Raw genomic sequence first — 12964 nt, 5'->3', positions numbered from 1 at the left:
TAAATTAAATGCTTTATTGTCGTTCACTATTACATTGTCGTTCATGAATTATTTATATTTTTCTAGTATTCGTGGGTTGATATTACGAATACATACTAGAAAAGACTATGTCAACCATAGACAAATAGAATTAAATTTTATTTGATTTTTCGATCGTCAACATATTATTGAGATGTCTTCTTCAGTATTTAAAGTCACGGGCACGTGTGCTTTTTACAAGTTTTGATCTATCAGATAGTAGCTACAGTAGTAAACCCTGGAAAGTACACAACTAAGTTGAGGATATAGTTAACCCGGTCTTCACCGCTGTAGATTGTCAGTTAGTTTTACGGATGCGATTTCACGCTTCAAGTACTCTGACTTAACTACCGTGAATAACGTAGTTACACACAGATTGTTGCATGGTTTTGTGTGTGTTTTCCATTAATCCCGGTTCCGAGTATTATGGAGTATTTTTCACTAGTTCGGTTACGTTCGAATTTTATTTAAAAAATTAATTTAGTTAATAGTTAATCCAGTTTAGTTTTGCCTAGGTAGCTGAAAGGAGTTCTCGCCTTTAAATATGTTAGTCGCCGGTTTAATTTCTTGTATTATTATTGACCCAGAAGCCATAGACAGTATTTCTGTGGTCTCTGCATTTGTCAATTGTCAGACATTGGATAAATTAAATGATAAATTATGCTATTTATCAAAATGTAGACGTTATATAGTAATACAAGTAGGGATTTGGCCGTTTCCTCGCAAAATGTAAACTATTCCGATGGTGTATGTAAACAAAGATAAAACAGGTTTTTTGCTCTTTCAAATGTAACCACGTATAAATAGTATTACACCCTCGAATAAACTATAAATATTGTTTATTTCTTCGATGTATAGCCTATTATGTAAAATATATACTTGCTGCATGAATATACTGTAGATAAAATGTCCACTGCGGTAATCATTGACACATCTTATTTAGATACGCCTAAGTCATTTTAGTAAATTATTGCCTATGGTCAGGGAATTAAATGGGACATTTTGTAGTTGCGCTGCAAGCTCTGGTTCATATACTTAAAAGATAGACTAGATTTTCTTTCTGAATTGTGCATTTTAGTGCCAATATTTCAGTTTGAGATATTATGGAAGTTTCATAACATTTTGTGTTTTTAGAAAGGTCAATTGATATACATCAGTGGCTTAGCTTCTTTCATCCTTATTACCTGTTCTTGTACCATGGTCATTTCAGTTGCAGACCAGACCAGGCCCAGACCGCTGCCAACGCGTTTACCGTTCCCCAGACATTCCGTCGCCTCGCCCTCTGGCCTGGGCATCCTGGGTCATCGCCAGACCACGGGTATGCCTTCATTGGTAGCCTTGGTCCAATAGTTCTGTTAAAAGTTTTTAACTTTTTAAAAGTTTAATCGGTTTAGATTATTATAAACTATAACTGTGTAATCACTCCGAAAACGGTTCAGCGTTGGTACTGTATGGTCTTTTTGCCAGTTTTATCATGATCGTAACGTTAAACTGTCAAAATTGTGATATACACATTCTGGTAATGATACATTTACTAAATTGTAAACAAAACCCTCGATAGCCGCCTTTGGCAAGAACTTTAATTTTATAATACCCGTGATTGTATATTACCCTCAATCACATGTTATTGCAAACCTACATACTTTTTATTTTTCTTCCTAGTAGAATTCTTATTTAATAATCCCCATAAGAGACTTGTTATCGAGATTCCACTGTGTAAACAGGAAGACTTCCGTATCTGTTGGCACAAACAACCGAATGAAAATACCGATCGATATGTTCATTATTCGATGTATCGTTTAAGTTAGGTAAGGTTAACTTAACCTAACTAACCAACCGATGTATATAATGAAACAGTCGAATAATCGATTATTTCATTCGGTTGTTTGTGTTAAAAGATACGGAAGTCTACCCGTGTAAACATACGTTAGTGATTCTAAACATAACAAATTAATTTTGTTAAATAATTGACACTAGAAGTGGAGGTTACTTTAAAAATCACAGTTTACAGACACTTTCAGCCATCGTGTGAGTAAGGTGTTCCCATTTATTTTAGTAAAACGTGAAACTTACCGCTAATCTTCAAGAATTCACTTCCCAGTATGCTTACGTTATATGCACTCGAAGCGGTTATCGATCTCTTCGTACTATATAAATACATTGGGGTCTTTATTAAGACTACTCCTAATAGCAACCTCAGAAGCTTTTTCACTGAAACTTTACGAGCAACATACAATTTTTGTTTCTAAAGGGAACACGCACGAACAAGAAACCATTTTGAGAGAGATGACGAAAATTTACCAATTACTCCGAAGCACGTTTGCTGTTTGAAGGTGGCGAAGTAATATTGTCGGTAAGCTAAATAAAGCCAAACGCCTCTAGCACAATACGTGACGAAGTGGGTCACGTAGGAACTTGTGACCTCGGCCCTGCATGAACCCTACGTGAGACATTACATGGCTATACGTGATCTAATGTCCCTAATTGCTTGTTAATGTCACTGACGTAAAAAACCAATTAGTTCCATTGTTAACACACCTGTTTTACGTGTGCTTATAGGTTAAAGGGAGCATACCATATAATGTATCTGGTACTGTATTTGTAATGTACCATGGTAAAAATTATCCAGCTAAATCATCGGTGGTTAAAAAAGGTGGCGGTTTAAATTGTTTAGCATTTATCATGTTCAGCCCCAAAATTGTTTCTTCGACTTAAAAATACGATAATATTTCAATATTTCAATATTTATTTTATTTATTCATTTTATTCATTTTAATTATTTTATTCATTTTATTTATTTCATTTATTTTAATTATTTTATTAATTTGATTTGTTTTTTGATTTAAATTATTTTATTTATTTGTTTTATTGATTTATATTATTTGATGTATTTATTTTAATAATACGTTTTGGGCGTTTTTATGCAATGACATTGAAGTTGGTTTGCCTTTAGCGGTACACCCTGGTAGTGTATTTTTTTCTAATACGTAAACATTTTAGCAGTTTGGTAAACTACTTGAGCAGTTTTTTTTTAGTCTTTCACCGGGTGTTGTTCCGTGTGATAGGTAGGTACAAGTTATGTAGGCGTGTAGGCGTGTAGAAGGGAGTGAGTAGCTCACGTGCGTGTGGGATGAGCGCGTGTTTATGACGTCACGGAAGTGTTAACTACTCACGTGCACGTGCACACCTGAGACGCTGTACAGCTTTAACAAAATACTTGTTTGAATTTCCAAATTGTTGGATAAAATTGAACACTCGGACACTTGAAATTAAGATTAATGAAAATTAAGATCTTAAAAGCAGATTAAAATCTGTCAGGACAATTCTATATTAGGCAAGCATGATTCTTGAAAAAAACGTTTCTCAGTCGTTTGCATCGCAGGTAGAAAGATATTTTCCTGTAGATGAACTCTTTATAAATTGAAACACTCTAAAAAATAAGCTCAAAAATTATTTAAAATAAAAAAAATAACATTGGCCTTATGGGTTGCTATACTGGTGGCAAAATAACGACGAAATAACAACGATATATTAACAGAAAATCATAACAAAGGGAAGAAATTTCAATCACTCGTTTTATTTACAGTGTGGGGTGAAAGTAGAGAAGTTTGCATAATATTGTTTGGTTGAGAATTTGACCACTGAGCGACCTCTATAATTATACTGTACATGAATTGCACATTGCCTACTTTTTTCATGTAGAAGGATAAGATATAATAATGATCAACAAATTACAGGTTTCGCCCAGTATGGGCATTGCACATTATTGCTAAAACTGGTTACTATATACAAACCTCGCTTCGTACGCAAGTCAAAAGGCCAATGAAGTTGGTTTACTCAACATGGCGACAATTTCAATACCTTTATACTCGTTTGTATATTTTATGTACATTTTGGAAAGCATATATTTGGAAATGAATCGTAAAGCTATACAAAGTACAGCTTACACATATATTATAGCTATTATACACTCTTGTGTGCGTGTAAATGTCTAGTATGCTAATACATTGGCAACTACAACTGACCAGTTAAGTGTGCCAACAGGTCAGTTATAATTTTACAATCTACTCACCATATGTTCACTAGACGAGATTAATTGATTAATTATAAGATATTTTTCTGTAAGTAAGCTTTATCTTGTACGGAGTAAACTTATTTGTGAACATATTTTTAGACTATGGTACATAAAATATATAAAAGTGGTATATAAAATTCAAGTCAGAATTTTGATTTCACATTATACCATCCTACTATTCGCTTAGTAGTCCAGTTAAGGAATGAGGTGTAGAGTGCGTGAGCAGGTAACTAAGCGATTCCTTCAGAAACTTGTTCAGGGGGCTTAGGGTGTTAACATACCAAAAGTCCTGACTCCTAGGTGGTGAGCCAGTGGGTGGAGGGGGGAAAAAGGGGGGGGAAAAGGTACGCATTTAGGGTTTTTTGATTATATCTCGAAAACTATCAACTTTTTGTATACTATAGTAAATTATAAAATTGAAGAAGATTACATTTTCTACAAGAAAAGTATATAATGTGTTTATTTTGGTTCCACAGATTACGAGTTATAACTTATTTAATTGATATCTTATTAAAATACTCCTTCCATAAGAAATACATGTAAATTAGTATGCGAAATGGGGCGAATCCTATCCGCCCAAAGGAAATATAACTGATATTCTGGAAATCTTGACAAAATTTCCAGTAATTTGACACTTTAATCATTAAAATTGATCCAAAATTAAGGCGAGGGCGAGGTAACAAAATGTCGAGTTTTGGTGTTTTTTTATTGGAAATATAAAAAAAACCTTAAATCATCCCATTTTTAAACGCTCACCCTCGCTTTAATTTTTGACAAAATTTCATGATTAAAGTGTCAAATTACTGGAAATTTTGTCAAGATTTCCAGAATATCAGTTATATTTCCTTTGGGCGGATAGGATTCGCCCCATTTCGCATACTAATTTACATGTATTTCTTATGGAAGGAGTATTTTAATAAGATATCAATTAAATAAGTTATAACTCGTAATCTGTGGAACCAAAATAAACACATTATATACTTTTCTTGTAGAAAATTTAATCTTCTTCAATTTTATAATTTACTATAGCATACAAAAAGTTGATAGTTTTCGAGATATAATCAAAAAACCCAAAATGCGTACCTTTTTCCCCCCCTTTTTCCCCCCTCCACCCCCTGGCTCACCACCTAGGAGTCAGGACTTTTGGTATGTTAACACCCTAAGCCCCCTGAACAAGTTTCTGAAGGAATCGCTTAGTTACCTGCTCACGCACTCTACACCTACTTTTGGATCATTCATTGACTGGACTATAGCTATTTTCTTGAAGTTTTTTCAGTACAACATTTCATAGTAAATACTAAAAGTTAGGCAAGCAAGTCATATAATCGCCTCATCTTCATGGAACAGCTGAATACAATTTTATTGTTAGTTCTGTACGTTGTACTACAGAGGTCGTGTATTGTTAACAAATTTTTCCTGTTATTTAAGTAATTTAAAACCTCGTTTAACTAAATAATACGATCTAATCAACTCCTCCTCTAGTTATATAGCCAAACAGTAAAGCACAAATCAAGAAATTAACCCTAAAATAATGTAAACAAAATTTCGTCGACACTAGCGCCCAATGTCGCCGTTCGTGAACTAGACTCGAAAAACGAGCTTCAAAATTACAATGTGATGAGAAGTTTATTTATGCTGGATGTTGGTTAGTCTATGACTGTACTAAACATAATACAATTATACTAATGTAAAAATAATGTAATTAATCAATTTTATGTTATTTAAAATTATTACATATTGGCTATCTCCCTCCCCCAACAGACCTCTTAGAAAATGTAATAAGAAACATAGTAGCGAAATTTAAACGCAAAAGTGGGTACATATTTGTTATGTGCACAATTGTAACCAACTTCATCTGTAATAATTTTAAAAGACTATGTAAAGGTCTAGTTAAGTTAAAAAGTTTGTTATTTCCTTTAGTGAGCTTTTAGTTCTCAATTTATATGTTAAATAAAACGTAAACAACTCTTATAAACAAACCAAGTCAATCTGTAACTTATTTGATAAAACTCGATTGATAACCCATATTTCACAGTATCTCAATACAGCAAAGCACTACTTAGTGTGGATCATTTATAAATAGTTTCTGATAATAGAAAGAATCGTTCTAGTTTAGTATAGCTTCTCAACATGCAGATTGTTCGAGCTCATTGTGTTATATGTCGTAAATTAAAGGAGTTGCTACAGCATTCTTATAAACTCAATAATGTCAGATGATGAAGGTTTTTCAACAACTCCATTGGAGAAAAGGTAAATTCTATAGAATATGAAATATATATAACAATAGTGTCTTATACATAACAATATTATGAAGACACTGTAAATATGAGTTATGTTGTGAATTATTTTAGCTACTATTATTGACTATTATTGACTATATATACCTACAGTCCTACTATATATACCTATATATATATATATACTATATATACCTACTATATATACCTGTAGGTATATATAGTCAATGCTACTATATAATTTCCATATAGGAAAGGACCTTTTGCTATAGTCTTCAAGGTAGGATGTACGTTCTTTTCATATTTTAGAACCCAGGAACCATAATCGGTGTTCGTACAGTAATGAAGGCCAATTATGTAGAGGTCGTCCAATGTTCGAAACCTCGACCAAAAATATGCTATTTACAGAGTTATCTATTTTTACCCCAGACTATAAATATAACATGTGATTGGAATTTCTGTAATTTGTTTTAATTTTCTGGTGTTTCGTTGTTTTTTGGTCCCCAGCATTAGGCCCGTGTTATTTTTCAAATTTTAAACCCATTTTTTGTGCTTTTTTGACCCTTTTATAAATTACAAAGGCATTCTGCAAATCGACAGGAAAATATCTTTCTTACAGTATTTGTAGATTTTTCCTGCGATCCACACGAGCTGACAAAAAAGGTATTAAAAAACACGCTTGCCTATAATATATAGATTCTATAAACAAATCCAAGCACCAGTTATATATTTTATTTTATTTCCCAGTTACATGAACTTCTCCTAGTTCTCCTAAGCATTTCGCAAGCTTGTGTGGTTTCTTCTGCGGTTTTCTTAAGCAATCTTCTTAACACTTACACTATAGCCTATACTGTATTTACAAAATTGTTACGTACACTATTTGCAATATATTTTTCCAGTTAAATCTTACTAATATTATAAATCTGAAAGTTTGTGAGTTTGTGTGTATGTTTGTGTGTTGCTCAATCACGCATAAACTACTGGACGGATTGGGCTGAAATTTGGCATGACGATAGCTCACATTCCCTATTAACATTTAGGCATATTCTTATCTCAAAAATCCTTTTGGGCTCCGCCCCAGTGGGTCTGTAGTTCCCCATGTTAACCTTATGAGTATTCATATTTAAAGGGAATAAAAGAATTTAGTCAGCTGTTTCAACTTTATAAGTTGGTTCTATAATATGCAATAGCATTTAAAAGTTATAAGGTTTCCCAACAGGGTGCAGCACTATTATTATTTTGTTTGTGCATATGACAACAGCTAATTTGAACTAAGCAGCAACAAAAAGCTGTGATACACAATGAGAACTGTCAAAGTAGGATTGTTTACAGGTTTGGGCTCAAACCACCTTAGGTTTGAGTTTTTAATTCAATGAATAATTTGTAATAATTGTGCGAATGTTTGATAATTTATTTTTTTCTATTGTTTAGGTGCAATGGTAGAACATTATGGCTATTGGTAGATTTGTTATACTATATCATACCGTAAATTTATGAACCAAATTTTATGAAACTGTCTCCTCCCCCCATTGCAAACGCAAAGCTTGAGTATAACTGCAATAAGCATTTTATACTTATATGCCAACCCCGTACGAAGGACGGGTGCTCTGCTAGTTCATCATAAAAATGTAAAAAATGTATATTACAATATAATATTATTTTACGCCCTCTGATTACTGTACCTAGATATTTGAGCAAAAACAATTATCCTTATGGAGACAGCATATTAATGAAACATTAACGATATCTCTGTGATGTTGAACCGGGTAAGCAATCCTGCTTCACGCAAAATATAAATTTAATCAAAATGCAGCGAACCCACAATTTGCTTGTTGTCTATAATTATTGGATGGTTGGTTTCCTTTCGCAACAAGCTGTCACATAAAGAATCCTTATCTTAATCCTTCATTGAAGGAACTAATCTTATATTAATAAGCAACTTATTTCTTTAATCAACAGGTTGGTGGCCTTTTATTTTTATTTTTATTTATTTTTTATTTTTATTTGATTGCATGTAAACAACACAGATTGTGTTATGAGATTTTTAATTTACTTAGCATACTTTAAAATATATTTTTGGAACTAGTTCATACTTATTCTTTACAGAAATCCATAATTAATTCACCTATAGAGGGAAATATGTCTCAAGGAATTATAAATATTATTGTAGATTAAGTAAATCCACAGAAAAAATTGTTCTCATAATTTTATAGTGTACCTTATGCCCTGATAAAAGGTGCTTATTAATTAACCCTTCTTGTCCACAAATTAAGGGCTAATAAAAACAGTTTCATTTTCAAAGTAAAAGGTAATCGATATCATTAAAATTTTCGTCCGTTCAACGTATTCTGATTAAACTTTTAATTTGCAAGGTAATCGTAGTTTTTAAATATAGTCATCTTCCTCTCTCTCTTTCTATGAAATCCATAAATATACTTTCACACGTGGCTAAAAGTGTAGACCTGTGTATTAATTATAACTAAGTAACTCATTAAAAATCAAAATCAAGAATAAATTTGAAAATAAGTCTAGGTGTTACAAGATTGGAGCTAAAGCGAGTAGGAAATTCCATATTTTACGTGACTGGAATCGTGTTTTAAATGCAATTACCTAAATTGAAAACGGTAAAGGACACACCCTAAAAGTCGTAACTTTAGTACATGCTATGCGAATCCAAACAAAACTGTTCATGAAATATAAATATTGCATTTTTAAGCATCTCATTCAACGTTGCAGACTTTCGAGTTACTAGTTTGTAAAAACTAATGTAACCAAAAACTTTTCGAAAAGTAAAATCTAAATTTTCTTTAGAAAATTTCAGATGTTAATTGAGTGTTTTTTGCAGACACCTTTCAGGGTATGACTAAATAACTGACCCTGAATGGTATTACAACTAGTTAGGTACGGAAAAGGTACATTGCCATTTCAAAGAGAGCAGGTTGTATTTTTGTAAAGTTAGAAATACTATTGCTCATTGATTCGAATTAGCCATTAACCCCGTTCATATTCCCACCAAACCCATGACACTAGTAAATTATATGGAACTTGTGACACATCACAGCCGCAATATATCCAGAGAAGAGAATAACCCTTGTTTACTCTCTAATTAATAACTTAACGACATTTAAAACATTTTTATCTACAAAGAAGAATGTTTATTGTCCATCTTCTGGAGGGGATTATTTAATCAAGGTCCTTACATTCTTAAAATAGACGATTGGTTCTCGGTGCTCCGGAGATGACTGCGTCGTTGGCGGAAATACTGACCGACGTTTCAATACGTTGAACCAATCCATCTTCAGGGCAAGATATAATTATAAAGTGTTGAATTTTAGCTTCCCCAAAGATTTGCTGCAACGTATCAGATAAATCTACCAGTATTTCCGCCTCGACATACCCGAATACCAAGATTTGACCATTCATATATCCTACCACCTTCTCAACCACATTTAACGGTGATCAACTTTAATGAACAGTTTCGCTGCCTCGCCGTTCACCCGGTCTCCACCGCCCTCGGAGCGCAGCCTCCTGTTGAACCTGGTGTCCAGGGTGAAGTGGTCGGCGGCGACCCCCACGGAGGAGGCTGTCCCCTTGGTCACCCCCGTGACTAACGTCGTGCTCCACTGGACCGGCGATCACGGGTGTACGGCCAAGGAGGAGTGCACCCGTCTGGTGTGGCTGCTGCAGAGGAAACATATGGGGGAACAGGGCCACAAGGATATACAGTACAAGTGAGTAGTTGTGGTGTAAGTATACTATTACCATTGATTATCAAGATTTGGTGTATGCTGCAAAAGATCCTGAATTGTACTTGCTGAACTACTTAATTAATTGAGAGAATGTGCAGAGCACAGACATAACTGGAACACATTTCGAATACAGAATTTGAATAATATATTGTTGTAATCTGTCTTTTAAACGATTGTCAATTATGTTTCCCCGTTCTTCTTTGTTTCGCAGCTACATAGTGGGAGGAGACGGGTTCATATACGAAGGTCTGGGATGGACCAAAGCCAGCAGGATGTTGTTGGAACTCCCTCTAGTTTTGAAGGGCTCCACTGTCGTTGTTGGTCTAATGGGTACCAAATGTGAGTCTCTCAGAACATTATAATGAGTCAAATGCTAATACAATTTCACTACTAATATCTAAATTGTTGGAAAACTGAAAAATAGATCTTAAATTTCTTAGCAATAGGCCTAAGGATTTTTACAATTCCTTAGATCGTTCAACATCGTTGAAAATCCTATTGACTATCAACCATATTCTTCATCAATATTATTTCATGAACCTCCTTATTATACGTTTTTCTTTGTTTTCTATTTTTATACTATTTTGTCGTTTTCCGCATTTTATATACTTATTATATAGTTTATTCTTCCTCTTGCACCACATAAACTTTTTTTATGATGCCTTTTCTCTTCCCTCTTTCGCTCAACTCTGTGTTTTTTTCTCATTCCATGATCTTTACCCATGTCTTACTCCATTGTCATTCGTTAGTTTTCACCTGATTCATCAACCATATTTATTCTATAACGTTTTGTTCACGTTACCAGATCATAATCTTTTTTTATTTGGTCCTTTTGATTCTTTTGTTCCAAATAATTAATTTACCTTATTCTTCTCTAGCGTCACGTTTCTCTGTTTCCATCCAATTTAGGGTTTCTCTCATATTTCTGTACTGTTTTCTTCTCATCCCTTGTTTTGCCTTCCCCTCCCAATCGTCCTTCACTTTTTCCATTCCTATACTGTACTCTTGCCTGCCATCCAATTCCTCTCCGTCTTATTCTACTTCCTTATATCTACAACGATAAAACTGCAGTGTATTTGTTCCTTTCGCACGGTATTTAATTGCCTTATTTAAAGTTGAATGTTAAACATGAGGTACCTACATTTTTTAATCTTTTGTCGTAGGAAAGGACTCCTCAAAATTGATGCAGTCTTCCCTATCCAGTCTCTTCACCGTCGCCACTATAGAGGGGCTTTTGAAAGAGAACATGGAACTTTTCGACTTTAGTAATGGGATCCTAAGCAAGCCATCGGATAAGCCAGAAAATGTTGTCTCGTCATTTCCGCCAACATAATCTGTTACACGTTAACACGTTGTAGTAACAGTTCAAAATCTTTTCAAGAGATTCCAAGGGTAGACTTCCGTATCTGTTAGCACAAACAACCGAATTAAAATATCGATCATTCGATTGTTTCATTCGATATATCGTTTGGTTAATTAGGTTAGGTTAACCTTACCTAACTAACCAAACGATATCGTTTTCGGTTGTTTTTGCAAACAGATACGGAAGTCTACCCGATTCCAAAAGTACTTTATGAAAAATAATATTAGAGGGAAAGAGCTCTTATGAACCATTGATGAGTTGTACACTTACGATGTACTGAATTTAACAGTATGTATTAATTATCACGGTGCACAAAATGGTTTAAACGTATCCTCTGTTGCCTATTCTATCATAGTGAGCGAAATGCTTGAAACTATAACTTTTTACAATAACTATCGTATTAGTAACTGCTGAAATGCAAATGCACACATATGAATACTGTGAGTGTAGTGTTTATTTTTCTAAGTTACATATTGATCCGTCCGCTATCATGTTTTATTTTAATCTTATTCATGTGTGATAGCTGATGGTGTGCGCATCTTTGATAAATACGTGGATTAATTATAAAGCTGAATTTCGATATGCAGTTTTATATAAACCACTATTTAACTTTATTCAAAATAACTATTTATCGTCATCTATTAACATTTTGGTCCTTCGAGCCGGATCATTAACAATATTTTCGATGCACCATTTTTATCGGACTATTTACAAAAATCAAACACCAGCTGCAATGATAACAGAATTGGTGTGTAGCCGGATTAGCTGTCATAAAAAATATGTTTCTTTAATTAGGATGAGATGCTGATCAGGAATCACTAGGCTACCTAAAAACCCCGACACTGATGACTACCTCTAAGTTACAATAGCGACGATATACCTTGGTTGGGGGTGTTGGTTTGACGTACGACTTAGACTGGCAAAGTAGCGAGATGGTTATCTACAGTGGGTGGTTTCAATTGACTTTCAACCTACGTTCCCGTTTTAACATTACACCGCTCCCTTGAACCCACACCTCAACTCAAATACTGCTTCGCCTGGTATTGCGTCATGGGAAAATCCATTCTCTGTTATTATACATTTCAATTACCAACCCACAACTTTCTACTCTATCGTCTTAAAATTGATCAACTTTAGAATTTCATATTTCGGATTAGAATTGCAGATTTAATTTGTTTAGCAGTGTTAGAAGTTAGTAACTAATTTTTCCTTACCTATAATGTGAAGTTTGTAAATTACAATAGACTAGTACATCCTTTGGGTAAACATTTTAATTTTTGTGTGTTCTAAAATCTTTGTGTGTTGTGTTTAAACAATTGAGTTCTCTTTATGGGCCAATGTATTTTAAATGCATCTTACGATTTTTATCATAATAATGATCTGTGGGTTTTGTTATCAACTTTTAAAGTCTTAAAAATTCGTACGCATTCAACAGTGTCAGAAACCGAGGCTATACATATCCCCGGTCAGAAACAGCCTCGTGTATATATGTTTAAAAATTAAAAAAATAAGAATCGTGTAA

General features: G+C 33.8%; 2 protein-coding genes across 2 annotated transcripts in view; both read left to right on the top strand.

Moving 5' to 3' along the window:
- Positions 1–12964, top strand: part of LOC128986271 (uncharacterized) — a 165881-nt gene that overhangs the window by 63717 nt on the left and 89200 nt on the right. The window lies entirely within an intron of this gene.
- Positions 6221–11497, top strand: LOC128986276 (peptidoglycan-recognition protein LF-like). Its single transcript, XM_054406549.1, has 4 exons — positions 6221–6343; positions 9807–10061; positions 10291–10418; positions 11243–11497. Coding segments are annotated over exons 1-4 (429 nt in total). The 5' UTR covers positions 6221–6299; the 3' UTR covers positions 11245–11497.

This window comes from Macrosteles quadrilineatus, unplaced genomic scaffold (assembly GCF_028750875.1).
Source record: "Macrosteles quadrilineatus isolate MER2022 unplaced genomic scaffold, UCM_ALF_1.0 Scaffold_2__2_contigs__length_208266976, whole genome shotgun sequence".
Taxonomy (NCBI): domain Eukaryota; kingdom Metazoa; phylum Arthropoda; class Insecta; order Hemiptera; family Cicadellidae; genus Macrosteles; species Macrosteles quadrilineatus.
This window is presented reverse-complemented; position numbering and strand designations above follow the sequence as displayed.

What these genes read in the sequence shown, in the direction of transcription:
- LOC128986276 (XM_054406549.1), top strand. Translation starts at nt 6,300, where the DNA reads ATGTCAGATGATGAAGGTTTTTCAACAACTCCATTGGAGAAAAG. An exon ending in ACAACTCCATTGGAGAAAAG is followed by an intron (nt 6,344 to 9,806) that starts GTAAATTCTATA and finishes TTTAATGAACAG; the next exon opens with TTTCGCTGCCTCGCCGTTCA. An exon ending in CACAAGGATATACAGTACAA is followed by an intron (nt 10,062 to 10,290) that starts GTGAGTAGTTGT and finishes TTTGTTTCGCAG; the next exon opens with CTACATAGTGGGAGGAGACG.